The sequence below is a fragment of the Eschrichtius robustus genome, chromosome 5 (genome assembly GCF_028021215.1).
Source record: "Eschrichtius robustus isolate mEscRob2 chromosome 5, mEscRob2.pri, whole genome shotgun sequence".
In the NCBI taxonomy this organism is placed as follows: Eukaryota; Metazoa; Chordata; class Mammalia; order Artiodactyla; family Eschrichtiidae; genus Eschrichtius; species Eschrichtius robustus.
The window spans coordinates 79,680,946-79,708,225 of record NC_090828.1 but is presented as its reverse complement, the minus strand read 5'-3'; the positions used below and the strand labels follow the sequence as shown (position 1 = coordinate 79,708,225).

The window sequence follows — 27,280 nt, the reverse complement described above, 5'->3', positions numbered from 1 at the left end:
ACTAATACATGACATTCAATAAACCTGTATAATGATGTTAATCAAAGGTGGAGGGGTGCTGAATGTTATCTAAAAAAAGTGAAGGCAAATAACAAAAATTCATCCATTTTCTCCAACACAAAAAATAACCAGATTTATTTTTAGCAGCTTTTTTCTCCTAGAGGGAAAAAAGGTAATGTGTCAAGATTGCATAGAGTTTAACAGAAACAGTTCTTCAGCGTATCCAATCACTTTTTTTCTCCTCTCACCAGTCCACCTTGAATTAGCAATATAGTACAGTGGTTAAGAGTGTAGATCCTTGCTGGCAAGGATGTGGAGAAACTGGAACCCTGGTACATTGCTGGTAGGAATGTAAAGGTGTAGCCACTGTGGAAAACAGTATGGCGGTTCCTCAAGCATTAAACATAGAATTACCATATTATCCAGCAATTCCAGAAGGATCTGGAAAGACATTCACCTAACCATAACTAGCTACATAGCAGGAGAAAGGGAAGTTTGGAAATTTAAGGAAATGTCTCAATTTTTATTAAATTAATGTTGTTCTCTATTATTTCAATTTTCTTTAAAAAGCATGTATTACTTTATTATGAAAAAACTTAAATCAGTCAATGGCTTTTAATTGTATATTTGGATTTCTATCATATGTGCAAACCCAGGAGAAGCCCTACGAACTAGATTAACTAGAGGAAGAGATTTTTACATTGAGAATCATTTGAACATATTAACAAAAGAACTTGGAGAATCTTCTATTTTTCATTATAAGAATATAAACCTCCCTGAGATGATTTGGTAAAAGTCTGTTCTCTCTATTACCCCCTTTTCTTCCTGGAATCGATTACCTCCACCTGAGATCCTTGTCAATCGTAATAAGTGAGATGAAGAGACAGTTTTATATATATGTATTTTCAGAATGTTTCTCTGCCACACACCCACCGTGTGACCTTGGGTAAGCTGCTTACCTTGAGTACGCCTTAGTTTCCTCATCAATAAAATGAGTGTAACACCTACATCCAGAGCTGCGCTATGGATCTGAGCAGATATATGTATAAAACACCAAAGACTCCATGCCTGGCACGTATAGGAATGCACTAAGATGTAGGTACTTGTTATCTGTAATCCTATCATTCTCAGTAGCACTCAGGGAAACCATTTTCAGGACTCTACCATTTCATAAGGTTAAAAACAAAAAATCCCCCGTTATTATGCTGTCTAATAAATTCCAGATAAAAGCAGTAGAAAGGGATACTTTCAGACACGGCAGAACGTAATTTAAAGGCTAGAGCACTGTTGAACTCTCAGTGCGGGAATACCTCCACTTTCCACAAACGTGACGACGGCGCTCCGGGACTGCTTGTCGTACGCCACGCAGTCCACTTCTCCGCCTCCGTTGCGGGACTTGCAAAAACTCAGTTCTAGCTTGTCTCTCATCTGACTTTCAGGCAGTTCATCAGGAATGTCAGTAACGTGGATCTTCATTTTAGACACTTCTACGTGAACCTGGGAAATCGTTTCACGTTCAGAAAGACGGATGAGAAAAGTGTCCGTGTTTAACGGAATTCTGAAACGCTTTAATCACCGTGTTACCTGGAATCTGACTCCTGAGTTTAATGGAACCGGGCTGGCCATCACCTTCACATTTACATCCTGTATCTGCACATGATGGTGCCCCATTCTGATCACATTTTGGGCAACTGCAAAATAATTTGGGAAGTATGAATTTCCAATATTTCAATACATTTTTACATGTTTGGTTTAACAACAAATAATCCTGAATATTTAAAATTTTCTTTAATTTTAAGGGATCTAATTTTTACATTTTTCTTAGGATTTCTAAGTGATGATGGTCTTGCCACCATAGTAGGATATATTAATGTCAAAATACATCAGCAAAAAATTACAATGTAGAAATTCTCATCAAGTTCTAGGTTCATCTCTTAAGAGACTGAGCCTGATGATCCTTCAGAAATTCATATATTACTTCAGAACAGCCACACACCCTTCCTTTCCACTGTTGACAGAATTATCAGAGAATTCCCTTAGTACATTAAAGCTCAGCCAGAAATTTCTTCCATGTTGAGTAAGCTGGGAAAACTTTTTAGGTCAGTGTCATTCTGACAATTAATCTTATTTATCATTTGTCACTCCTCCTTAATATGTTACAAGCAACAAAGAAATAAATATTTGTTCTTGCCTCTGTCTTTCCCCAGGATTACATATTAAAGACCACAGAGACTTGAATACCAAAGGGTGAGTCTTTTTTTTTTTTTTTTTTGGTCATATTTAATGAAGAATTCTACTTTCCTTAAAATGCTCTTGAGATCATTCATTAAAAAGTCGATAGTCTTGATATACTGATCACAAAACTATCTAGTCTAATTTAGCCATGCAAATGGGAAAGGCTTAGTAATATAATTATGCCAAAAATCATTAGCAATCCAATAGCAACTACATGACAGTTTAAAATGAATGTGCGGGGGATTCCCTAGTGGCCCAGTGGTTAGGACTCGGTGCTCTCAGTGCTGTGGGCCTGGGTTTCAATCCCTGGTCGGGGAACTAAGACGTGGCCAAAAATAAATAAATAAATAAGAATAATAAAAAACCAAAATAAAATGCATGTGGGTATGTGTTTATTTTTAATTGTGTGCCATAAGAGTTTATAACCCTTCAGTTGTTGATATTTGGAGCTGCTTACTCTAATATGCCATAAAGACTAGAGACAAATTAGTCCCGGTCTTATAAACCTCACATGTGTTTATAACAACCAGATAGCACAGCACAGCTGGAGGAAGAGAGAAACAGGGCTAGAAAACAGGGCGTTGTCATGTGGGAGTTCAGACTCATTGTACCATGATATGGCTCTATAACGTGAATTACAGCTTTGTTGTTGTTGTTATTGACAACAGGCAACAAATAACAGAGATTATCAACTGTAAGTAATACTTAGATGATGACCTTTCCCTCCCAATCCCCACCCCTCCCCCACACCCCAAACCTCCAACATCTGGTGATCTGACACAGCTGAGAGGGCCTACTTGTGTTTCAACTTCTGTGACTCTGTCAAAAGCCAACTCCTGTTTAATTGTGTAGAAACCCAAAGTTGTCCAGAAGAGCAGGACCTCAGAGCCATGCCAAGGGTGGAAGCAGTGATGCAGCTGTTTCTGAAGAAAATCCTGTTCCCAGCATCCCCAGGTAATTCCTATGCAGAATCCTTGCTTCCCAAATCCTCACTTCCATCCTTCAGTTATATCCCAATTACCACTGCCAACTGCCAACTGCCAACAGGGCTCTTGGCCTCCCCCTTCACCCTCAGCTGCAGGGGCGGACCCAGGGTGGACAAAGCGTAGGTGCATATAGTGACCTGCCAGAATGTCTTTCTATTTATTTTCAGGCTATAGTAACAAACCAGGCGTCAAGGAGACATGAGTTATAATCATAGAGTCCCAGAATCTGAACACTGGAAGGACTTGTGAAGACCATCTGACCCCACCCATAACTTAATCTAACTTGGAAAATATGAGAACAAAAAGCCCAGATGGTGGCCTGCTCAGAGGAATGTTGGTCCAGTAGAAAGTACAAGGGTGGGCTTCCCTGGTGGCGCAGTGGCTGAGAATCTGCCTGCTAATGCAGGGGACACGGGTTCGAGCCCTGGTCTGGGAAGATCCCACATGCCGCGGAGCAACTGGGCCCGTGAGCCACAACTACTGAGCCTGAGCGTCTGGAGCCTGTGCTCCACAACAAGAGAGGCCACGATAGAGAGAGGCCCGTGCACCGCGATGAAGAGTGGCCCCCGCTCACCGCAACTAGAGAAAGCCCTCGCACAGAAACGAAGACCCAACACAGCCAAAAATAAATATAAAAATAAATAAATAAATAAAAGATTACTATTAAAAAAAAAAAGAAAGAAAGAAAGTACAAGGGTACTTGAGGTTTGGCTCTCAGCTCTGCAATTTATCACCTGTACGGACCTTGAGCAAGTTCCTTATCTTAGGTAAGCTTCTGTTTCTCTAGCTGAAAAATTCCTAACATGTAGCAATAATGACAGCTAACATTTATTAAGTGTTTATTACGTATCAGACACTGTGCTAAGTATTTTTCAACATTTCTCATTTAATACTCAAAGCAACCCCCTGAGGTAGGTACTGCCACAAAACCTGTCATAAAAAAATTGAGATTTATAAAGAACCCAACCAAATTACACTTCTAGAAAGGGGCACAGCTGGCACTCAAAGCCAGATTCTCCTCATTAAGGTGCCCCCAGATCTCAAGAGGGTCCCACACCACGGCGGACTTGGCAAACATCAGGTCCCACCCCCAAATCTCTGACTCCAGGGCTCTTGCCATTCACAGGTCTTGTGCACTTAGGTAAATCACTTAAACACCTGCGAATCTGTTTTCTTAGTTATAAAATGTAAATACTAACTCTCTATCTTATTTCTTTCATGGATTCATGTGAGTATACAATGAGATAATGTCTATGAGAACTCTCCGAGAATGGTGTAGAGCTTTAAAACCTTGAAACATTATCACTAGTATTATCATTTGCAGGTAGCAGCTGCAGTAGAAAGGCATTGGTATTGGACATCACAACACCTGGGCTTGAGTCCCAGCGTTGTCACATTCTGAATGAGTGATCATGTTCAAGTCACTCAACGTCTCAGAGTCAGTTTTCTCATCTGTAAAATGGGGATAATCATACCTACCTCAGGGTGTCACTATGAGGATGAGATGAAATGATAAATGTAAAAATTGTAAAGCAATGGCCAAATATCTACAAAAACTCTTTGAAAGTCCCAGTGCTTTCCAAAGGTAACATGGTCAAATTTTTGAACATGAGTCATACCTTCTTCTTTTTCAAAGGTGATAAGTGCTTGTCCTTTTTGTAGCTCATAAGGGACTTTTGAGCTCACTTGACACGAATAGGAGATATTTGAAAACTGGCTGTCACTCTCAGGATTCTCTACAGCTGTGAACTTTATCTTTGTTTCGGGAATATTCTCGTTAATCTAATTCAAACAGAAATGTTTGATTAAAATCAAGACAAGAAAAATAACTTAAGTCCTTCCAATGATAATGTGATTTGATCATCCAATAATTCACTCTCCACTGACTTCAGAGCCCCACGGAATACTGAGCATGGTCTTATTTAATATCTTTAGTAATTGCTTCTTCCCAGGGAAGTACTCAGTAATGTAGCCAGATGCTGATCCTTTAATATTATTTCACAGATGAAATTGTAAATATATAATCTCTCACTTTTTCTAAGTGTTTAAACTGGTCAATATTGTGTGGTGTTTGAGTCTAAAGCCTACATCATTCCTGTAGAAAAATACCCTTTAAACAACTGTGCCAATAATAGGCTATCTCACAAAGAAATCATTGCACAGTATATTTACCCTCACTGCAAAGAGGTATGAAATAGAGTCAGGTGTATACTATGGTTATTTTGATGGCAAACTTAGATAACTTCATCCAAAAAGAAAGACTCCTGAATTCAATGACTTAAAATTTATCAAATTTAAATTCCCCCTTCCTCAACACCTGCCCATCAACTTTGTAACCATTACCACAACTTAGGTTTATAAAAATGTGAAGGGACACTACCAGCAAGATCTGTAATCTGGAGGATAAAGTTAAGGGGTTATACTTAGCTGCTTAAAATCAGTGGGATGAACAGTCAGTACAACCACACATAAATGCACAAATGAATCGTGTGTTTGCATTTCTATTTCCCATGGTTATTTTACATGTTGCAAGAAAAGGTGTTATCGCAAAGAGATTAGAAATATCAAGTGAGTCATTTGATCTAATCTGACATTTATTCTACATGTAACTTTGGTAGAATTTCTGATTACCATAACTCTGATTTCAAAACGATCTGCAGTGTCTTGAGAAAAGGCAAAGTGTTTCCCAATAATGTAGAAACATCCAGTATACCCTGAGAAGTCAAGAGCTTTCCGGAGTGAGAGTGAGAATGCCTGCTTCTAGTCCTGAGTACACCGCGGCAGGGAGCAATTCACTTACGCTCTCTAGACCCCAGTTTCAGTCTTCTGTGAAGTGAATCAACTGAGCTGGCTGGGTTCCCAAGGCTCTTTGAGTTGTAGGACTAAATGATTCTGGCTCCAGCCTGAGAAGTATCCAGAATCTTAACAGAGACTTCTCTAAATCTCACAAACACCGGAAACTTCACTTCCTGATATTCAACATCCTATCCCCCATTTCAGAAACAAAAAGTGACAATGCTTTAAGCATTTAAATTGTTTAAAGTATTTTTTTTTAACAACCTGGGTTGTTATGAAGAAAAAAGGAGTGAAAGCTATGTCTAACTCAAACACAGGAGAAATTAAGAAAGAATTTAAATGGTGAAGATACTCATCCAATTTTTTTTTAACTGTGAAACTCACTTAAATTACTTGGACGAGGAGAACAATAAAAGAACTTGTTGAGAAGACCAAGAATTTGATCCAAAAGTGATTGATAATGACCACCATTTTGGGGTAGTTTTGGATTAACATATACATGAATATTAAAACATGTATTAGCATAAGTGTGCAGCAAGATGAAATTCTACAGTGATCACACACCTGTGACCAGCACCCAGATTAATAATGAGAACAAGACCAACACCCCAGAAGCCCTCTTGGGTACCCTTCCAGTTCCTACCTGCCTCTAAGAGTAAACACCATACTAACTTCTAACATCGTGCTTTCGTGCTCTATTTCAATGGAAGCATATGGTGTGCCCTCTTTCTCCTTTTCTGGCTCAGTACTGTGTTTATGAAATTCATCGATGTTATTGCATACAGTTGTAGCCTGTTCATTCTCATTGTTGTGTAGTAGTGCATTGTGTGAATACACCCTAATTTATTAATTCATCCCACTGCTCTCAGTTTGGGGCTGTTGCAAACAGTGGTGCCATGGATGACCATAATGTTTTAGAAATGAATTCTGTACCGATAAATTGCTTTTCCTGAAAAATGGGGTCTGTGAAAAATGAGATACATAAAATAATTAAAGAAGTACCTGGGAGTTCCTGGTTGTCGCTTGCAACTCAGCTTCAAGCTTTTGGATCTCCTCCTTTAACTGAGTATTTTCCTTTTCAATTTCACTAGTTAATTTCTAAAAATAAAAAGGAAATAAAATAACACCCAAAATTTAAACAGTCCTGACCTCATTTTTCTTTTCTTTTCTTAATATTTATTTATTTTGGCTGCACAAGGTCTTAGTTGAGGCACGCGGGATCTTTGTTGCAGCATGTGGGATCTTTAGCTGCGGCGTGTGGGCTTCTTAGTTGTGGCATGTGGACTTCTTAGTTGTGCATGCCTGTGGGAGCTAGTTCCCCGACCAGGGATGGAACCCGGGTCCCCTGCATTGGGAGCGTGGAGTCTTACCCACTAGACCACCAGGGAAGTCCCAGCCCCGACCTCATTTTTCTAATTAATTAAAGAAGCAAAATTTCTCTCACTTTGAACAAGGCAAAGAAAGACATTAGACAGTCTCAGAATAAATATGAGCACGTGAATAATACCTTTGTCAAATGGTTTACATCATCACCTGTCGACTTTCTTACCACTGCCAAGGATTATTATCTCCATTATACAAAAAAGGAAACCACCTTTCACACTAAACCAAAGTCACAGAAATGTTTATAGTAGAGCAAGGATTGATACCCCTATCTTCTGGATCTTAGTTCAGTGCTCTGTCAATTCCTTCCTAACTATTTGTGACTCCAATATGACTTCTAAGTTGCACCATAACTGTGGACATATGTTATTCTGGGGCAATTAAAAAATTTTTTTTTCTGTGATTCCCACAGTATAGCTGCCTTGACATGCCAGACAGATGGCCTTGAGTAAGTGGTTTAACTACCTGAGCCTCCATTCCCTCTTAGGTCTAATTGGATAATTGCTAACGAAGCTCTTAACTTCTAGGTGCAAATCAAAGAAATGAGAGAGGAAGTGAAAAAGCAGCTAACATTGTAAGCTGTGTAAGAGAAAGAAAAGAAATACGATTCTTCTTGTCAGTCTTGAATAATAGAGGTAAAAAAAACCCTGAAAACCCTAATATTCTTCCACATTCAGTATAATGTTGGACAAAGACATATGAAACATGCCTCACTGCAAAACTAATAGATGTAAGTTAATCTTTAATAGTACTCAGTAATTTTTCCTTTTTACCTGGTTTTGTTCATCTTTCATAAATTCTTCCGCTGGCCCATACTCCTTAAGAACTTGTTTTTTGTTATCTTCATCAGTTGCCATGGTTCCCTAATTATTATAAAAAATAAATACTTTAAAAATAGTACAAACACACAAATTCAAGAAGAAAAAATAACTTTTACCCTCTTACGGAAGAAACAGCTCTTCTTTGCTATATGTTTTTTCCTGTCACCGAAGTCTTTATTATCATGTGGATTATATCCAAAGTCTCTATTTCAAATAACTTTCACATCTATAAACATATAAAAAGGTTCTAAAAATCCTTTGCTTTTCAACACCATAAGAGAAAATAATAGGTATTAACATTCCTTTGTGGTTCTCATTTCAATCATAATATGATGCTCCGTTTAAAAAGACTATTATTTTGGTCTTCTAGACTTTTTCAAAGGTTTTTGTTTAAATATTTAATTCTCCCTATTATACTCCCCAAATGGAATGGAGTAAAAAGACCTCCAAACACCGTTTCTCTATGCGTACAGGGGTTTTCACAAACCCTCCCCTGAGTTCATACGCTTGGACAGGAAAAAAACTTCATCTTTATTTCTAATAACCTCTGATTGAAACTTAGCATTCTCTTCAAATATGAATATAGGCAACAAGCCACATAGTATTTGCAGCCCCTGGGACAAAAGTCACCAAGACGGTACAGATATTTTCATAAAATATTTTGACTCTTCCAGATATCCTGAAACATTGCTTGTGTTTAACCCTGCTTCAAAATTATGATAGTTATTAAACTCACGCCTAGGTCTTGTAATAAACTGTAGTATATTGATATATATTACTATATTAAATATTTGTTTTTTAAATAACCTGATAATCATATTTCAATATAATTTGTTTCCTTTATAATTCTATGTGTTTTGTTTTATACAACTTAACAACTTTTTTATTTTGAGAAAGGCCCACAGGCTTTTTCAGACTGGCACCAAAAAAGTTAAGAAAACTTGCCTGCATATTAATTTACTAAGATGGAGTTGTCCCAGATCAAATATGACACAAGGATTATCACAACAGTTTTTATTGTTTTAGAAGCACATTAAATAAGGTGTCTGTTAACACAATCTTCCAAGATTTCAAGTGGCTAAATTCTCACTATTCCTATAGAAGAAACAGAAAAGACATGTATTCTTCTTTAAAAATAAAATAGAAGACTAGCAAAAAATTAGTCATGGCTTAGTTTACTCAGTGTGAACACAAGCAGTGTCCAAAAAAAGGGGTCATGTGGTAGTTCTACTTTTAACTTTGTGAGGACCCTCCATCCTGTTCTCCACAGCGGCTGCACCAATTTACATTCCCACCAACAGTGCACAGGGGTTCCCTTTTCTCCACACCCTCTCCAGTATTTGTTACCTCTTGTCTTTTTCATGATGCCCATTCTAATAAATGTGAAGTGGTATCTCATTGGGGTTTCATTTTTTTTGTTCTCCTTTTTTTTTTTTTTTTTTTAAACATCTCTCATTGGGGTTTTAATTTACATTTCACTAGTGATTAGTGATGTTGAGCACCTTTTCATGTACCTGTTGGCCTTTTGTATATCTTCTTTGGAGAAATGTCTATTTAAGTCCTTTGCCCATTTTTTAATTGAGTTATTTGTTTTTTTGGTATTGAGTTTTATGAGTTCTTTATATATTTTGGATATTAAAGCCTTATCAGATATATGGTTTGGAAATGTTTTTTTCTAATCCATAGGTTGTCTTTTCACTTTGTTTATGGTTTCTTTTGCTGCACAGAAGCTTTTTAGTTTGATATGATCCAGCAATTTCATCTCTGGGAATATATCCAAAGGAAAAGAAAACACTAACTTGAAAAGATATCTGTACCCCCTGATCATTGCAGCGTTATTTACAATAGCCATGACATGGAAATAACCTAAGTGTCCATCAATGGATGAATGAATGGATAAAGAAATTGTGGTATATATATTGTGGTATATACAATGTGATATCATTCAGCCATAAAAAATGAAGAAATTTTACCATTTGCAACAACATGGATGGACCTTGAAGGCATTATGCTAAGTGAAATCAGGCAGACAGAAAAAGACAAATACTGTATGATCTCACATGTGGAATCTTAAAAAAAAACAAAAAATAACTCATAGAAAAAAAGATCAGATTTGTGGTTACCAGAGGCAGAGGGTAGAGGGAGGGGGAATTGGAAGGAGGTGGTCAAAGGTACAAACTTCCAGTTATAAGATAAATAAGTAGTAGGGAGGTAATGTGCAACATGATGACTATAGCTAACACTGCTATGATATATAGGGAAGTTGTTGAGAATAAATCCTAAGAGTTCTCATCACAAGGAGAATTTTTTTTTCTTTTTTTCCGTCTTTTCTTTTTATTGTATCTATATGACAAGATGGATGTTAGCTGAACCTATTATGGTAATCATTTCATAACATGTGTGAGTCAAACCATCATGCTGCAAACTTGTACAGTGGCGTATGTCAATTATTTCTCAATAAAACTAGAAAAAAAGAAGGGGTCATCTAGCACCCAGACCTTGGTTTCCAATCTATTCTCCAATAAAAGGAACTAGGGTTCCTTTGAGCAATGGCTGATTCTACCTTTGGGGCAGGAAATATACAAGATGAGCCTGGAGCTCCCAGTGGGCAAAGGTACATAAACACAATTTATCAAGTCAGTAAATATATGGAGGATAACAGGAGTCAGGTTTTTCATTGTCAGGGAATGTGATCATAAATATGCAAAGGGAGAAAAATAGAATGAATGCTATGAATTGGAACTGGAGATATCAGCATAATCTCATGATTTCTGATAGATTGATAGAGAAGTACAGAAATTTAAATACAGATATAAGTGTGTGAATGTGTGATATTCCCCAGTTCTGTCTGCTAAAAGGACCTGGAAACAAAGACAATAGCAGTGGGCACATCTAGCACCCAGAATTTAGTTTCTAGTACCATTCTCAGCTACTAGGAACCAAGGCTATTCAGAGAAATGGCTGCTTCTAGAAATGGGACAGGAAAAGTACAAGACAAGCATCTTATGATGCCAGAAAGCAAGAAATGCTCAAAGAATGATGAGGATATGTCACAAGAACATAGAGTCCACCTTGATGAGGTTCTCACTGGACAAATCTGGGAACCAATTAAGCACGGAAATAAATAATGACAGTAATAATTAAATCCACTGAGCAAAACAGAGAACTATGAGTCGGTAAACATAGCTAGCTAGCTAGCTAGGTAGATAGATAGATAGATAAATTGATATTCTTGTGAGGAAAGGACCATTTAATTAGTTTCAAAATACTTACCCACAAGTACTACAAACCAAAATCCAGTGCAGTCTCAATCATTTAGGTGTTCTGAGCACTCACCAGTCCTGGCATTGACAAGCCCTTGAAGGAGATCAACAACTTCAATGGGGATAAATATCAGTTTGCCCTTTTGCATTGAACATGTCAAGCTGACCTACAAGAATATAAGCACTGTAAGGGCTATGATTTTTGTTTTGTTCTCTAAAGTATGCTCTAGTTCATCCAGAACGCTACCCTAACAGTACCCAAAAGAGGGCCAGGGATATAGTCTATACTCAAGAAATGATTGGGTTCTTTTGTTTGTTTTTTTGTTTTTTGTTGTTGTTGTTTTAAATTATTATTTATTTATTTCTATTATTATTTTTGGCTGTGTTATGTCTTCATTTCTGTGCGAGGGCTTTCTCTAGTTGCAGCAAGCGGGGGCCACTCTTCATCGTGGTGCACGGGCCTCTCACTATCGTGGCCTCTCTTGTTGCAGAGCACAGGCTCCAGATGCGTAGGCTCAGTAGTTGTGGCTCACGGGCCTAGTTGCTCCGCGGCATGTGGGATCTTCCCAGACCGGGGCTCGAACCCGTGTCCCCTGCATTAGCAGGCAGATTCTCAACCACTGCGCCACCAGGTAAGCCCATGATTGTTTTTAATTGAGTTAAAATTTCCTTACACTGAACAACCTGTTATTGCACTTCATATAAGTGGAATCATTTGGTATGTACCCTTTTATATGTGCTAGAGTTTTAAGCTCAACATGTTTTGGAGTTTTGTCCATGTTATTGCATGTATTAGTAGTTTGTTCCTTTTTATTGCTGTGTAGTATTCCATGCATGGATAGCCTACAAGTTGTTTATCCATTCTCTTGTTGGTGGCTATTTGGTTATTTCTGGTTTGGGGCTATTATGAATAAAGCTTCTCAAAACAAAACAAACAAACAAACAAAAGAAATACTTCTCCACAAAACACTAATTTCAAAGGGGAAAAGAATAACTTCACAGTGAAGAAGCCAGGCAGACAACACCATAATGAAGTAATCAAAGTAAATAATGAGATACATCAAAATCATCTGACATATGATAGGCACACCAAGAACACAGCATGACTCCTATGATATTCCTGCCAAAGATGCATGAGCCGAATCTAAACATGAGGAAACATGAGATAAACTGGCCTGTTCTCTTCAAAAGTGTCAAGTTCATGAAAGCCAAGGAAAGACTGAGAAACTGTCCCAGGCAGGAGATTAAAGAGACATCACAACTAAACACAATGCATAATTCTGAACTGGATCCTTTTGTTATAGGATATTATAGGGACAACTGGCAAAATTCAAATTAGATCCAAGGATTAGATGGCATAATGTATCAATATTAATTTTTCTGATTTTAATCACTGTATTGTAGTTACATAGAGAACACTTTTTTTGTAGGAAATAAACACTCAAGAATTCCAGGGTAATTGGTCATGAAACCTACTCTCAAATAACTCAGGAAAAAGACAATTTTTTACTTGCAGATTTTCTGTAAGTTTGAGGAGTTTAAAAATAAAAAAGGTATATATAAGTAGCTCTTTATTGCATTAACAACTGCAGAGTCCTTATAACGGTATTCATCCCAGGTCTTACACAATCTAACCCCAACTAGTCTTATTTAGACAACTCCTGGACCAAGTCCCTTAACCACACTGAACACTCTAAGGGTTTCTCTTCTCCCTCCTGTCCCTCAATGTCACATCCTTCCTCCCCTCCCAACCTTAACCTCCACCTAATGAAACCCTACCGTTCAACATCCATCCCAAATTCCCCTCCAAGTTCTTGAAGCCTTGTCTGATTCCCCCAAATGATTTTACTTCTCCCACTATTATCTCTTTTGGGGAGCTTTGTGTACCTGTGTCATTTTCCATGACTAGATGGTCATGACCTTCTAGGCCAGGGACCACGTCCATTCTTCCTTGTATCCATTCAGAGCACAATACACATTCACACACTGAAAACACTCAATATTTATAGAATTGTGCAGTATCTTGACTGAGGTATTTATTCAGCTCAAGACATCCCAGGCATGTGAAGTTCTCTTATTACATTTCCAGAAAGCAGAACCTGCAACATTATATAACTGTTTTTTTAGTCTATATTCTTAATATAGACTAAGAATAATAATAAAGGCTTGTAATAAAGGCTCTCAATAATATATTTAACTCATATGAATGGTCTACTACATAATATTCCCAGGACTTCTTACAGCATATCTAGTATCTGGATACTTTCCCTCTTTGCATAAATGGGATGTACAGTAATAGCTTTCCTTTTATACAGTCAAATGGTAGGCAGAATAATGGTCCCCTTAAAGATGCCCATATGCTAACCCTCAGAATCTGTGAATATGTTAGGTCACACTGCAAAGAAGAATTAAAGCTGTAGAATGAATTAAGGTTGCTAATCAGTTGACTTTAAAATATAAAGATCTTGGACTTCCTTGGTGGTGCGGTGGTTAAGAATCTGCCTGCCAATGCAGGGGAACCGGGTTCGATCCCTGGTCCGGGAAGACCCCACATGCCGCGGAGCAACTAAGCCCCTGCACCACAACTACTGAGCCAGTGTGCCGCAACTACTGAGCCTATGTGCTGCAACTACTGAAGCCTGCGTGCCTAGAGCCCGTGCTCCGCGAAGAGTAGCTCCTGCTCGCCACAACTAGAGAAAGCCCGCATGCAGCGACAAAGACCCAACACAGTCAAAAAAATATATACATATATATATAAATACAAAGATCTTCCTGGATTATTGGTGGGGAAATAATGTAATCACCAGGGTCCCTCTTCAAAGTGAAAGAGGAAGGCAGAAGAGTAGAATCAGAGTAAGATGTGACAACAGAAGAATAGTCAGAGAAATGCAACATTGCTGGCTTTGAGGATGGAGAAAGGGCACCATTGAGCCAAAGAAGGTGAGTAGTCTACAGAAGCTGGAAAAGACGAGAAAACAGGTTCACCACATTAGCCTCGGGAAAGGAAGGCAGCCCTGAAGACACCTTGATTTTAGCCCAGTGACGCCCAATTGGACTTCTAACCTGCAGAATTTTAAGATAATAAACTTGTGGCTTTTAAGCCACTAAGTCTGTGGTGATTTGTTATGGCAGCGAATGAAAAAACCAGTACAAATCACCTACACCCATTCACTACCTATTTCCCTTAATATACTCACATCACCGTGGTGCCCCGCCTGATAGAAGCAAATCTTCCCATATGCATGCCTGGCGGCAAAAAGAAAGGAAATGAGGAGAAGAAAGGAAAAAGGAGGTGGTGATGCACAAAGTTGTTTTTTGTTTTGTTTTGTTTTTGTTTTCTAAACTTCTGCATGTTGTATAGATAGGGAAACATCGCATTCTCTTTTGGATGTCTCTTTCAAGAAAACCCCTGCCATATTCTGAAAAGTGAGGCACAACTGCCAAAACCTGCGCCTGCCAAGAGAGTAAATGTCCTGAAGGAATCTGTTTTCCTAACAACTATCTCCAGAGACACTACAAGAACAGTGGGGAAACACAAACCATTTTAAGTTTCAATTTCCGAAATGAAGCAAAGCAAAGGAGACAGGGTCAGAGGCCGGGACGGCACAGAGAAGGCCCCGTGGGCCGGGAGCAGGCGCGTCCCCTCGGCGGCTGTGTGGTCCCCGCGACCCCGGCAGCGGGCAGCGCAGGGGCGCGGCGCTGGGGCTCTGCGCCCCGCCCCGTCCGCCCCCGGCTCTCCGCCGGGCGTCTCCCCGCGGGAGGTCCCGAGTCCCGCGGAACCTGCGTCATCGCCATCCACTGCCTCTCCAGCCCTGGACCACTAGGAGCAGGGATGGCAGGAGGGGAAGGGGGCACCCACTCACCCGCCTCGGCCCGCCGAGCGCCGCGCCGCGGTTCCCGGAAACCTCGCTGGGGGCGCGCAGGTGGAGCGTCCGCGGGAGTCGCTGGAACCTCCGGGCCCGGCTGGCGCTGCCTTGTCCAGAAGCGCCTTGAGCCTTTTTCCAGTGGGTGTCCCCCAAATCAACAGTTTGGTTCCTTTAAAAAAAAAGAAAGAAAGAATAAAAGGAGACGAAAACTACTCAAATGATGATTTTCTTTAAATCTAGCCACTGCTCGAATACCAAACCTGGTGTCTCCAATGATTAGTCACTAACAAGTTACACCTATTTTCACTTTCGATTTTTAAAACGTGTTGGTTTTGTTTTTGTTTTGAGGGAATTTATTCCCAAAGTATTCCTTAAGTTTCCATAGACACTCATTTTAGGACATGCTTTAAAAACCACTCCTTTGTATGTGTATTACAGGATGTGTTTTTGGAAAAAGTGGATAGAAGCCAAATAAAGCCAAAGTGGGAGTCTCTCATCAGATTGTAATGGTAACTCTCATTGTAATTTATTGGTCATTACAACCTTAATCTACAAATCTTTGCAGCCAGCACAAGGTCAACTTTTGTGTACAGGTATTTCTTTTGCAACTTCCCAGGAAGTTGGGAAAGCTGTGGTGTTCAGTTGGTTTCTATGACCCGTGTCCCTTGAAAGTTTTCTTATAATCTTTTGTTTTGTTGTGAAGCTTATAAATAAATACTTCACTGAGTGTGATCTTTTCCTTTGAAATGGAAAACATCTGGTTTACTTCAAAAATTGCATTGTTTCTGAATCCTACACAGAGAACCACCCCACAGCTGCACTGGCTGGTAAATAGAGGTCAGGGAGGAGATGTATCAAAATGACTCCCAGGCATAAATTCTAGTTTATAGTGCTGTATATTCATATATAACTGATATATAATCTGATAAAATGAAAGATTAACCAAAGTCAAATTCCTTTATATCAAGAATATTATATGCATTTTCAAATAAATTAATACATTGAGATATTTCCAAATGATGTAAATATCAGTAGGTTTTGATTGCATACCACTCCTGAATTAAAAAGTGGTTTGCTCTGCAAAGGGAAAAGGAAATAAGCATTTACAGGTGTATTAAATATTCACCTTTTCTATGTGAAAAAAAAAGAATATTGATGGCAATCAGTTTAAAGTGGCCTTTCTAAGTGAAAAAAATAAAGTGGTGCATAGACACTTGTACTCATCAGCCCAGTCAAAATAGTACCAAAACTCTAACTGTGGCAGCCTGAGAATTACTTTTGGTCTCCCTTAAAATTTATTTTATTTTATTTATTTATTTAAATTTATTTATTTATTTATTTAATTTATCTATTTTTGGCTGCGTTGGGTTAAAATTTTGTTTCTTTAAATTTTGTTTTTTATTTTATTATTTTATTTATTTATTTAAATTTATTTATTTATTTATTTAATTTATCTATTTTTTGGCTGCGTTGGGTCTTCGTTGCTGCACAAGGGCTTTCTCTAGTTGCAAGCGAGCAGGGGCTACTCTTCGTTGCAGTGCGCGTGCTTCTCATTGCGGTGACTTCTCTTGTTCCAGAGCAAGGGCTCTAGGTGCGTGGGCTTCGGTAGCTGTGGCACTCGGGCTTAGTTGCTCCTTGGCATGTGGGATCCTCCCGGACCAGGGCTCGAACCCGTGTCCCCTGCATTGGCAGGCGGATTCTTAACCACTGCGCCACCAGGGAAGCCCCTTTTATTTTATTTTTGGCTGCACTGCAAGGCTTGAGGGATCTTAGTTCCCCGGCCAGGGATTGAACCCTGGCCCATGGGAGTGAAAGCGCTGAGTCCTAACCACTGGACCGGCAGGAAACTTCCATCCCTTATAGTTTTAGAGAACATGAACTCTAGAGGTTATTTAGTTCAAACCTCATTTCTTCTTTTATCTTATTTTTGTTTTTTATAAGAAGATACTAAGCAATAGGACCATGACCAGAACAGGACTCATCTAAGATTGACTCCAATCCTGTTAAAGGACAAAGAATACAGTTAGTAGGGAAGCCTTTGGGCCACCCACATGCTGAAGCTGAGCCACGTGTAACAGTCTGAACTCAAGTCAACTTCAGGTCCAGTACTCTGCAAAGCACAGGGGTTCCGAAGATGAATAGGCAGCTCCCAGATATATATATATATATTTTTTTTAAATTTTATTTATTTTTGGCTGCGTTGGGTCTTTGTTGCCGCGCGGGCTTTCTCTAGTTGCGGCGAGCGGGGGCTACTCTTCATTGTGGTGCGCCGGCTTCTCATTGCGGTGGGTTCTCTTGTTGCGGAGCATGGGCTCTGCGTGTGTGGGCTCAATAGTTGTGGCTCGTGAGCTCTAGAGCGCAGGCTCAGTAGTTGTGGTGCATGGGCTTAGTTGCTCCGCAGCATGTGGGATCTTCCCGCACCAGGGCTCGAACCTGTGTCTGCTGCATTGGCAGGCGGATTCCTAACCACTGCGCCACCAGGGAAGTCCCAGCTCCCAGATATATTATTGTTAACAACTGTAATTGCGAAGATCTACTGAGAACTCCTAGGCATTTTATAAACCGTTTTTGTTTTGCAAACAATATGAGATATAGGTATTATCCTCATTTTGCAGATGAGGAAACTATGGCTTAAAGTGCTGATCCAAAACCAGGCAATTAACCCGTGATGACATTGATATCTTTCTCTACTCTCAACCATGAAGTCGGTCTCCACACTATGTTCTACAGGGCATGAAAAAAGAGGGAATTCTATGGGCAAGTATGATTAAGAAATGCTGCATACTGGATTCACACTTGGGAGACTCACAATGCACATCCGCATGTTGAGTTTTGAGAAGTATTGCAGGAAAAATTATAGCATACATTTAAAAGTTTAACTTTATTTAATCTTGAATTTATCAAACTCATTTGACCACTAAAGCCTTTTTTTCAAGGAGCAGCTATTAAAATCTTGAAAAGTTTCTAGTGGGGCAATTTGAGTAATGCTTTACTAATGATGGGGTCCAGGACTTGCTTCCTCAAAATATGGCACCTTGGAATATTGACTATTTTAAGTAGAAGGAGTTTGAGAAACAGTAGAAGCAAGACAGTCACTCTGACCATCCCCCCCACGACCATCCTTCTCTGAAATAGTTCAAAAAGCCTCCTGTGAGAGGTGCTCACCCTATACCTGTGGGAAAGGAGCATTCTTATCTCCAAAGACAAATGGACCCAGAGAAGAATCCTAACAAACCAGCTTTGCTAAGTTTTCTCCAGTTTACTTCAATTACCTCATACTCTCTGACCTGTCAAATTTTCCATGACTATCCTCTCTTCATCAAACCTAGCATAAAAATACTCAGTTCTAACTGTTTCCATGGGTCTTCATTTCCTTACGAAGACTTCTGTGTCATGTAAAACTTACGTTAAATAAATTTGTAGGCTTTTCTCCTCTTCATCTGTCTTTGTCAGTTTCATTTTCAGACCCAGCCAGGAGCCCTAAGAGGGTCAAGGAAAACTTTTTCTTTCTATCTATCTATCTATCTATCTATCTATCTATCTATCTATCTATCTATCTTCTATCTATCACACACTCAATAAATATTATATCACACATGAGATGCCTTGAACATGTCATGTAAATCTACACTGCCATGATATGAGATGTATATTGTGTTACAAATTTATCTCCCCACCAGATGGCAATGGGCTTCTCCCAGGCTTCTCTACAAATGCACCATCCCCCCACTCACCAGTGTTACATACTGTACCATGTGTGCTATGAAGTGTGATACTAGGAGTAGTAGAACACCAAGGAGAAAACAGTCCCCTCTACTTCAGGAAGTCAGGGAATGTTTCCTCCACAGAAGAGGTGAAGATTGAGTTGACTCTTAAAGGTAGAGGAAGTGAACTGAGACCAAAGGTCAGATGAAAAATCCCAGAGAGGCACCATGAGTTTAGTGGATATGCAAACCATGAGAAAACCACCTGATATCTATTATGTTATGCTCTTTCTTTTAGAAAAGGTCTAGCACACCAAGTTTATGCTGCTAGTTGCCAAGATTTTGGTAATCCTGTTTGCAGTTCGTCCTTGGGGAAGTTGCAACATTTAAACTTTGCCCAGCATTGTGCAGGGTCCTGGGTGACACAAAGGAATTAGGTAACATCATTCTCATTTTCAAGAGGTTTGCAATTGAAATATCAAGAGTAAAGGACTGTTGCCAAGACAGTAGATCTTAAATACTCTCACCACAAAGAAGAAATGATAATTACGTGACGTGATGGAGGTATTAGCTGTGGTAATCATTTGACAATATATAAGTGTAACAAATCAGTATGTTGTATGCCTTGTTCCCCTTAAACTCACACAATGTTATTTGTCAACTGTATCTCAACAAAGCTGTAAAAAAATAAATAAAATAGTAGACAACAAGTTTTTTAAAAAGCAAAGGAAAATAAATATTCTATCCCTTTCTCTCTATCAGGCAGGCAGTACTACATAGTTAAGAGCATGGTTTTGATATGAGTTGTTGGTTTGAATACCAATTTCAAGTTACTGAAGTTTCCCAGCCTCATTTTTCTCCTCTGTAGAATGGAGCTGTTGTGAATGAGATACTGGTACATGTCAAGGTCTAAGCACAGTGCCTTACCCAGGATAAGCATTCAAGTAGCTTGACACTGGTAGCCCAGGTAGCTGTTACCATCTTATACGTGGGTGAGATTCTTTTTCCATTTTCTTCTTGCACATTTCTTCTGCTTTGTCTTCCTACCTGAAAAAGTACACTTAAGACAAAGACCATTTTTTATTTCTTTTGTGTCACCTGCAGTTACTAGTAAAATGACTATACCTAGTACATGCAATATAAATATTATACCTATTTCTAACTAGTAGTTAGATACAAGAGTAGGAGTCAAATACTCTAGGCTCAATATTATAACCCCTTTGTATAGGTTTTCATGTTAGTGTATGAATAAGTTTGTATAAGTGAACAAAATATTGTGAGCTAGATCAAATATTTATAAATAGAAGTTTATAATAGAAGTTAATCCAAGTAAAATAACAATAATAAAATTAAAGAATAAAGGACATTACCTTCTTGAATCATGCCTGGGCCACTGATTTATCATATAAACATACTTGATCAGTCAGAAAATTCTGTTTTGTTAAAGTATTTAGAGAATAAAGCTACTGTCCTTGGACAATGCTGGAAAGAACACTTGAGTGTTTTTCTCATGAAACAGAGGTTCAAAAATAAAAATTGATCCTTGATATCCTTAAGATATCAAGCAGTAAACCTCAATATTATATTATGGAAATTATTTTAAGAGAATCTGAGAATACTGCTGATGTTTTCCTGCTTTGCTTGCAAACTGAATACTGCTTTTTTTTTTTTAATTAATTTATTTTATTTATTTTTGGCTCTGTTGGGTCTTTGTTGCTGTGCGCAGGCTTTCTCTAGTTGCGGCGAGCGGGGGCTACTCTTTGTTGCGGTGCGCAGGCTTCTTGTTGCGGTGGCTTCTCTTGTTGCAGAGCACGGGCTCTAGGCACGCGGGCTTCAGTAGTTGTGGCGCACAGGCTTAGTTGCTCCTCGGCATGTGGGATCTTCCCAGATCAGGGCTCGAACCTGTGTCCTCTGCACTGGCAGGTGGATTCTTAACCATTGCGCCACCAGGGAAGCCCCTGAATATTGCTTCTGAATTGGCTATACTCCAATATAAAATAAAAAGTTAAAAAAAAAAAAAATGAATACTGCTTCTGACAGAATTCTCTCAGGGTGAAGTGATAGTAGGATAAATCCAATTGTTTGGCTTGAACTTAAAATCACAGGGGAGGAAAAAGCTTAAAGAGCCTTGAGATTCTCAGAATGCTTAAAAAGAACATAGCTTTGGAATGTTGGAAAAATCGAAATATTAAATTCTGATTATGTTCTCACCAAAAATCCCAAATGAGAAAGAATCGGGCAAAGCATCCAAATAAATCAGTGTAGCTTCCCAGGGAGCTCAGCAGTTAAGAGAATATGCACAAACATAGTGAAAACAACTAAAGAAATTTATTTTGCTTGACTATCTATGTTTTTTGACTAGGGAATTTGTAGTTTGTTTTTGCCTGAGGAGTTCTAAAAATTGCCAAGTAGCAAGATTTGGGTTGGTGTTTGATAAGTTGTTTCTGATTATTTCCTTGGTTTGAATAGTTCTCCACAAGAGGTGTCAAGTCATTGCAACAAGGAAATTCACCAGTCTATTCAGAGTATTAAAAACATATCAGGCAAAGAGCTCAACTTTTTAAGTTAAATTTGTTTTCAATTTGTTCTTAGTGTACCTAGGTATACGTAGGGGCATAATTTCTACTAAGATATATCTCAGTATAGTGTATGATTTCTGTTGAATCGTGTCCCAAACTCACCAGAAAGGGAAAATGTGTCTGTGGGTAAGAGGACGTCCTATAGACCAGTGCTTCTCAAACTCTAATGCCCATCTGAATCAGCTGGGGATCTTGTTAACATGTAGATCCTGGGAATTCCCTGGCGGTCCAGTGGTTAGGACTCAGCGCTTTCACTGCTGGGGCCCAGGTTCAATCCCTGGTTGGGGAGCTGAGATCCTACAAGCCACGTGGCACCGCCAAAAAAAAAAAGCAGATCCTGATTCCATAGGTTTGAGGTGGAAGTTCTTCATTTTGAACGTTGCTTGGTGATGCTGGTGGCGTGATGGCGCTGGGTCTTGGACTATACTTTGAATAGCAAGGCTGTAGACTAACCAGTTCCCTAAAGAACAAAGAGGGAGCAGAAATGTTCACTCCAGAGTCAGGGTACTGTGTGCTGTGTGGCTCAGTCAGGGAGCACAGGGCCTCTTCCTGTTTGCCAGCCTGGTGGCCTAGGTTCATGAGTAGAAGGAAAGGCATTTCTTGACGTCCATGGTAGACAGGACAAGAGCAGTTCCTGTCTTTCATGCCATCTCCTTCAGAGGACAAAGGCTCCTTGTCTGCAGCTAGGCTGCCATTACAGCTACTCTGAAATGGAAAGGAAGGAATAAGCCATGAGGGTGAATGGGTCAAAATGATGCAAAAGTGGAAAGAAGTAAGGAGAAGCCAGAAAAAAAGAACAAGACTAGTATATCCAGGAACCCTGAAAGGAATATTCTTTTCTCTTTCATTAGTTATTCATTCCAATTTATTCTAAATAGTTTGCCCTGGTGTCCGGTGTAACAAGATAGAATGACCTCACACACAGGGCTCATTTTAACAACAAAATATCTTCATGGGGCAGTTTGATGATGTTGGACACATAAAGCCAGAGGTAATTCATCCCTCTAAATGCTTAAACTCCTCCAGAAAACTTAAAAAGACAAACAGTCTTCATCCCCAATACAAATAAAACAAAGAAGTGTCCTTCAGATCTTATTGCTTGGTGACTTTATGCATTGGAATAGAAACACTATGGCCTTTTGGGAGGTTGACCTCAGCTGTTTTTCAACCATTTGAAGAATAAGAACTCTAATTTTGGTGCCAAGACTCAAAGCAAAGCTTTCTCAGGTGGATGAACAACAGCTGTAGCTGGCTTGTCATGGAAATTGCACCACCTTAAAATCACCAGGAGAACTGGGCTGAGTCTCTGCTCTGACCCTTACTACAGGGTCACACTGGTCACACTACAAATTCACATCCAGTGTATTCCCTGGAAATTCCTGGTGTTCCCTGAAAATGTGCAATGCGTGCTAGGGAGGGATTCTGGGCTGCCAAGACTTGCTTGATTGCTGGTCTAGAATTAGATAGAACAAGTAAGAACAAGTCAGTCAAATAAGTCCAAGATTCAATCATATTCTCTCTCTCTCTCCCCCAACTATTTTGTCATGTTATTTTATGAACTTTACATAAGACAGACAGGTAATTGTTGAGTGGCTTTTTTTGTGGTCTAGTCTCTATCCTACTACCCTGAACGTATCCCAAACAGCAATGCGATTTTCCCTGCTCTTCACTGGCTCCTTCCTGTGGTCGCTAACCTGATCTGCCCTCTCCTAGGGACACGGTAACCAGATGGCCCAGGTTTCTTAAGACTCCCTTTCACATAGCCTATCCAGTTTCATTCTTTGCCACAGCCAGTGTGTCTTTTCCTCCACACCCTCTCACATTAAAATTCATAGTTGATTGTCTAATTTTCACAGGAAGATTGTCATGATGGCTAATTTACATCTAGAATTTACCTTGCTAATGATTCCTTTGGTCCTTTCATCCTACACACCCCTGCCATATTATTCTTCTAAAAGTTCTGCTGTCATCATGTCATTCCACACCTTAAGCATTTACAGGTGACATCTAACATATACAGCCCAAACTCCAGAGTGCAGGACCTACCCTCCCTCCCATGCTCCCAATCCCAAACTGTTTCCACAACAAGCTGGCTACAGCTTGTCTTTTTAACTTTATCATTCACTATTCTTCTTCTCTGTATCCAACAAATTAGTCGGCTATCCTCTAAATCCAGAATAGTCTTATCAACCAACTGGTCTTCTTTTCTTTTACCTTTCTTTCATTTCCCTTTCCTGAGATGCTTTCCTTCTCCTTTCTATTATTTCAGTCATACGATTGTACACATGAACTTCTAACAAACACATGTCATACCTTAAAGGCAGTGGTGATATTCAAGATATCAATAACTGATCAGTATGGACACTGAACCATCAGAAGAGCTCTAGCCAGAAGGCTGGAATGGTGTCCTAGAAGATCTTTCTGGGCCAGGCATTAATCCTACAGTTACTGGATCCTAGAAGGTGGCGGTGGGGGGTGGTGCTGGGAATTCCTGGTGGAGATACGGCCAGGGCAGTAGAGGCACTGGGGTGGGCTTGGGGGAAGACTGCAACCAACTGGCACAGAAATATTTCATTATTTAACATCTGATATGAACACCCGGGGTACAGTGGCTGAACACCAGTGTCAGGCTTTGCTGCTGCATCTCCAGGCTCAAGTTAAGCTCCTGTCCAACAACCCCAGGAGTAGTGATCCCTCCCTCTCTAAATTATTTTAGCATGTTTTGCCCATACCACTTACTAAGTACATTCATAACCTTGCATTGTTAATTGTCTTTTTGGGGACTATTGTGCAATTCATCCCCAAAAGAGGGTAATCTTTTCCAAAACAAGAGTTGTACTGTATCTTTGTCTCTCCCTAAATGTCAAATATAGTGCCTTTCTTGGGCAATTACTTATCCTATATTTATTAATGAAAATCGATTGAATGAGTAACTGAGAACCAATACACCATAATGTGGTCATTTCAAATGACCTCACTTAGAGAGTGAGGGAGTTACAGACGTCTTTGAGACTCTGATAAGAGCTAGAGACTTTCTTCTCAGAAATATCCATAGCAACACGAAATTGTGCATACAATTTCAGGTGTCTTACATATCCCCTAAAGCCATTCATAGATTCCTGGGAGTCCATGGAATCTAGGTTAAGGACCGCGGTTTAAAAGGAATGTTATAGAACCAGAACATCAACCTAAAGAATTAACTGGGTTTTGTTTTGCTTTGTTTTTGTATCTTCTAAGTACCTTTATTCATTCCATGAAGGAAATGGCCCTTATGCAGGTGTACAGTGATGTTCCAAGTTTCCATATAACAGAGCTTGCTTAAATTCACAGCCAGACTGTGTTTCACCTGATGTGCACTCTAAGTAAAGCTGGTTAATGATGACTGTGAGCAGGCCCAGGACTTGAAGTTTTCAAAACTTTACTTCTTTTATCAGCACTCTTGATTTTATAAACGATGAAGTCCATCAACCCCATTCCTACCCAGATCTCCTGGTAAACTTGAGTACAGTAGGGCTTCGTGAAGGATCCAAACATTTTTAATAAGGTTTTGAAGCATCTTGGAGCAGGACGAACAGCTTAGGCCACACCAAGGCCCCACAGCTACTAAAGACTTAACTTGGGTGTTACCTTGGTATTCCAGTGAGAGGACTATTTAGAAGAGCTCATCCTAGTTCACCTCTTGGATCATGGTGTCTCAGTGCTATCCCCTTGCCTCTACCTGGAAGGCAGAAGAGCAGCAGGACCCACAGGCTTGCCGTAGTGGTCCAGTCTCCCCCAGGAATATGGTACTGCTGACTAAGGTTTCAGCTAAAGTGCACTCATTATCAGTTATACTCGTAGATGTCAGATGACAAATGCCAGTAACAATCTGGAGTGGGACCATCTGTGGTTGAATTCATTAACAGGTACCACATGCCAAAGTGTGGCTAACTAAGGGGGAAAGGGACAAGTGAAGAGGCAAGATCACTTTGCCTTAGACAGAACTTTGTTCCTCAGGGAAAGCAATCTTGGCACATAAACTAAAGAGCAGACATGAGGCATAAAATAGTGAGATCATCGTCACTAAAACTCTGTGTGGAATTCACTCCCACCAAGGTACACGCCATGACTCAAAGAGATGGGACTTCCATCAACTCCCCAAGGCAATTAACTAGGTTCCTGTAATAAATTTCTTTCTGGAAGAAAGAAGTGCACTTATTTACAAGGGAAGCTGCCTGCTATGGTAGAGAAATGAGAGTCTAGAAAAATTACACTGTCTCATATTTCATACTGATTTGCTTCACTCCTTGGGAAAAAGTAGAAAATCTTTTACATACTATTAATCTTTGGATTGGTTCCTATTGTCAGAAACTTCTTCTTGGAGCTCACTACTACTACAAAGACATTAGACGTGGATAGTGAAGAGAACCCCAAAAGCCAATAATATGGAAGAATAGGTCAATAAATGCTAATTAAAATTAGAGCCAACTGGGAGGGATAAATTGGGAGACTGGAACTGACACATATACAGTACTATATATAGAATAGATAACTAATAAGAATATACTGAATAGCACAGGGAACTCTATTCAATACTCTGTAATGGGACTTCCCTGGTGGCGCAGTGGCTAAGAATCCTCCTGCCAATGCAGGGGACACGGGTTCGAGCCCTGATCCGGGAAGATCCCACATGCTGCGGAGCAACTAAGCCCATGCGCCACAACTACTGAAGCCCGCACGCCTAGAGCCCATGTTCCGCAACAAGAGAAGCCACCACAATGAGAAACCTGCGCACCACAACGAAGAGCAGCCCCGGCTCGCCACAACTAGAGAAAGCCCACGTGCAGCAACAAAGACCCAACGCAGCCAAAATAAATAGATAAATAAAATTTAAAAATATATATGTATATAAAAAAATACTCTGTAATGACCTATATGGGAAAGGAATCTAAAAAAAGAGTGGATATATGTGTATGTATAACTGACTCACTTTGCTGTACAGTAGAAACTAACACAACATTATAAATCAACTATACTCCAACAAAAAAAATTAATTAGAAAAAAATAAATATTGGTACCAACTCAAAAAATAAGTTAAACAAATAAGTTTTAATTCACACACACAAAAAGATGTCCATCAACAGATAAATGGATAAAGAAGATGTGGTACATATATACAATGGGATACTACTTGGCCATAAAAAAGAATGAAATAATACCATTTGCAGCAACTTGGATGGAACTAGAGATGATCATACTAAGTGAAATAAGTCAGAAAGAGGAAGAGAAATACCATATGATATCACTTATGTGTGGACTCTAAAATATAACACAAATGAACTTATCTACAAAACAGAAACAGACACACAGACATAGAGAACAGACTTGTGGTTGCCGAGGGGGCCCAGTGGGGAAGGGATGGAGTGGGAGTTTGGGGGTCAGCAGATGCAAACTATTATATATGGAATGGATAACAACAAGGTCCTCCTGTATAGCACAGGGAACTATATTTAATATCCTGTGATAAACCATAATGGAAAAGAATATACAAAAAAAGTTTATATATGTATAACTGAATCCCTTTGCTGTACAGCAGAAATTAACACAACACTGGAAATCAACCATACTTCGATAAAAATAAATTAAAAAAAATTAGAGTCAACCTATG

The 27,280-nt window shown here is 39.4% G+C and overlaps 1 protein-coding gene across 11 annotated transcripts in view; it reads right to left on the bottom strand.

Annotated features, from left to right (window-relative positions):
- LOC137765377 (RNA-binding protein 43-like) overlaps window positions 1-27,280 on the bottom strand; it is a 149,495-nt gene that overhangs the window by 37,628 nt on the left and 84,587 nt on the right. For 2 of the 11 annotated variants that reach the window (XM_068545128.1, XM_068545130.1), the window contains exons 3-11: window positions 19,982-20,101; window positions 15,348-15,519; window positions 14,682-14,730; window positions 11,558-11,578; window positions 8,174-8,263; window positions 7,020-7,115; window positions 4,841-5,003; window positions 1,585-1,691; window positions 1,311-1,497 (exon numbers count right to left, since the gene is read on the bottom strand). In XM_068545128.1, the coding sequence (XP_068401229.1) occupies window positions 1,311-1,497; window positions 1,585-1,691; window positions 4,841-5,003; window positions 7,020-7,115; window positions 8,174-8,263; window positions 11,558-11,578; window positions 14,682-14,730; window positions 15,348-15,519; window positions 19,982-19,994 (898 nt within the window). In that variant the 5' untranslated portion in view covers window positions 19,995-20,101. Of the gene's footprint in view, window positions 1-1,310; window positions 1,498-1,584; window positions 1,692-4,840; window positions 5,004-7,019; window positions 7,116-8,173; window positions 8,264-11,494; window positions 11,652-14,681; window positions 14,731-15,024; window positions 15,195-15,347; window positions 15,520-19,981; window positions 20,115-20,424; window positions 20,507-27,280 lie in introns of those variants that run through there. The other 9 variants (XM_068545129.1, XM_068545131.1, XM_068545135.1 and 6 more) reach the window with 9 other exon arrangements.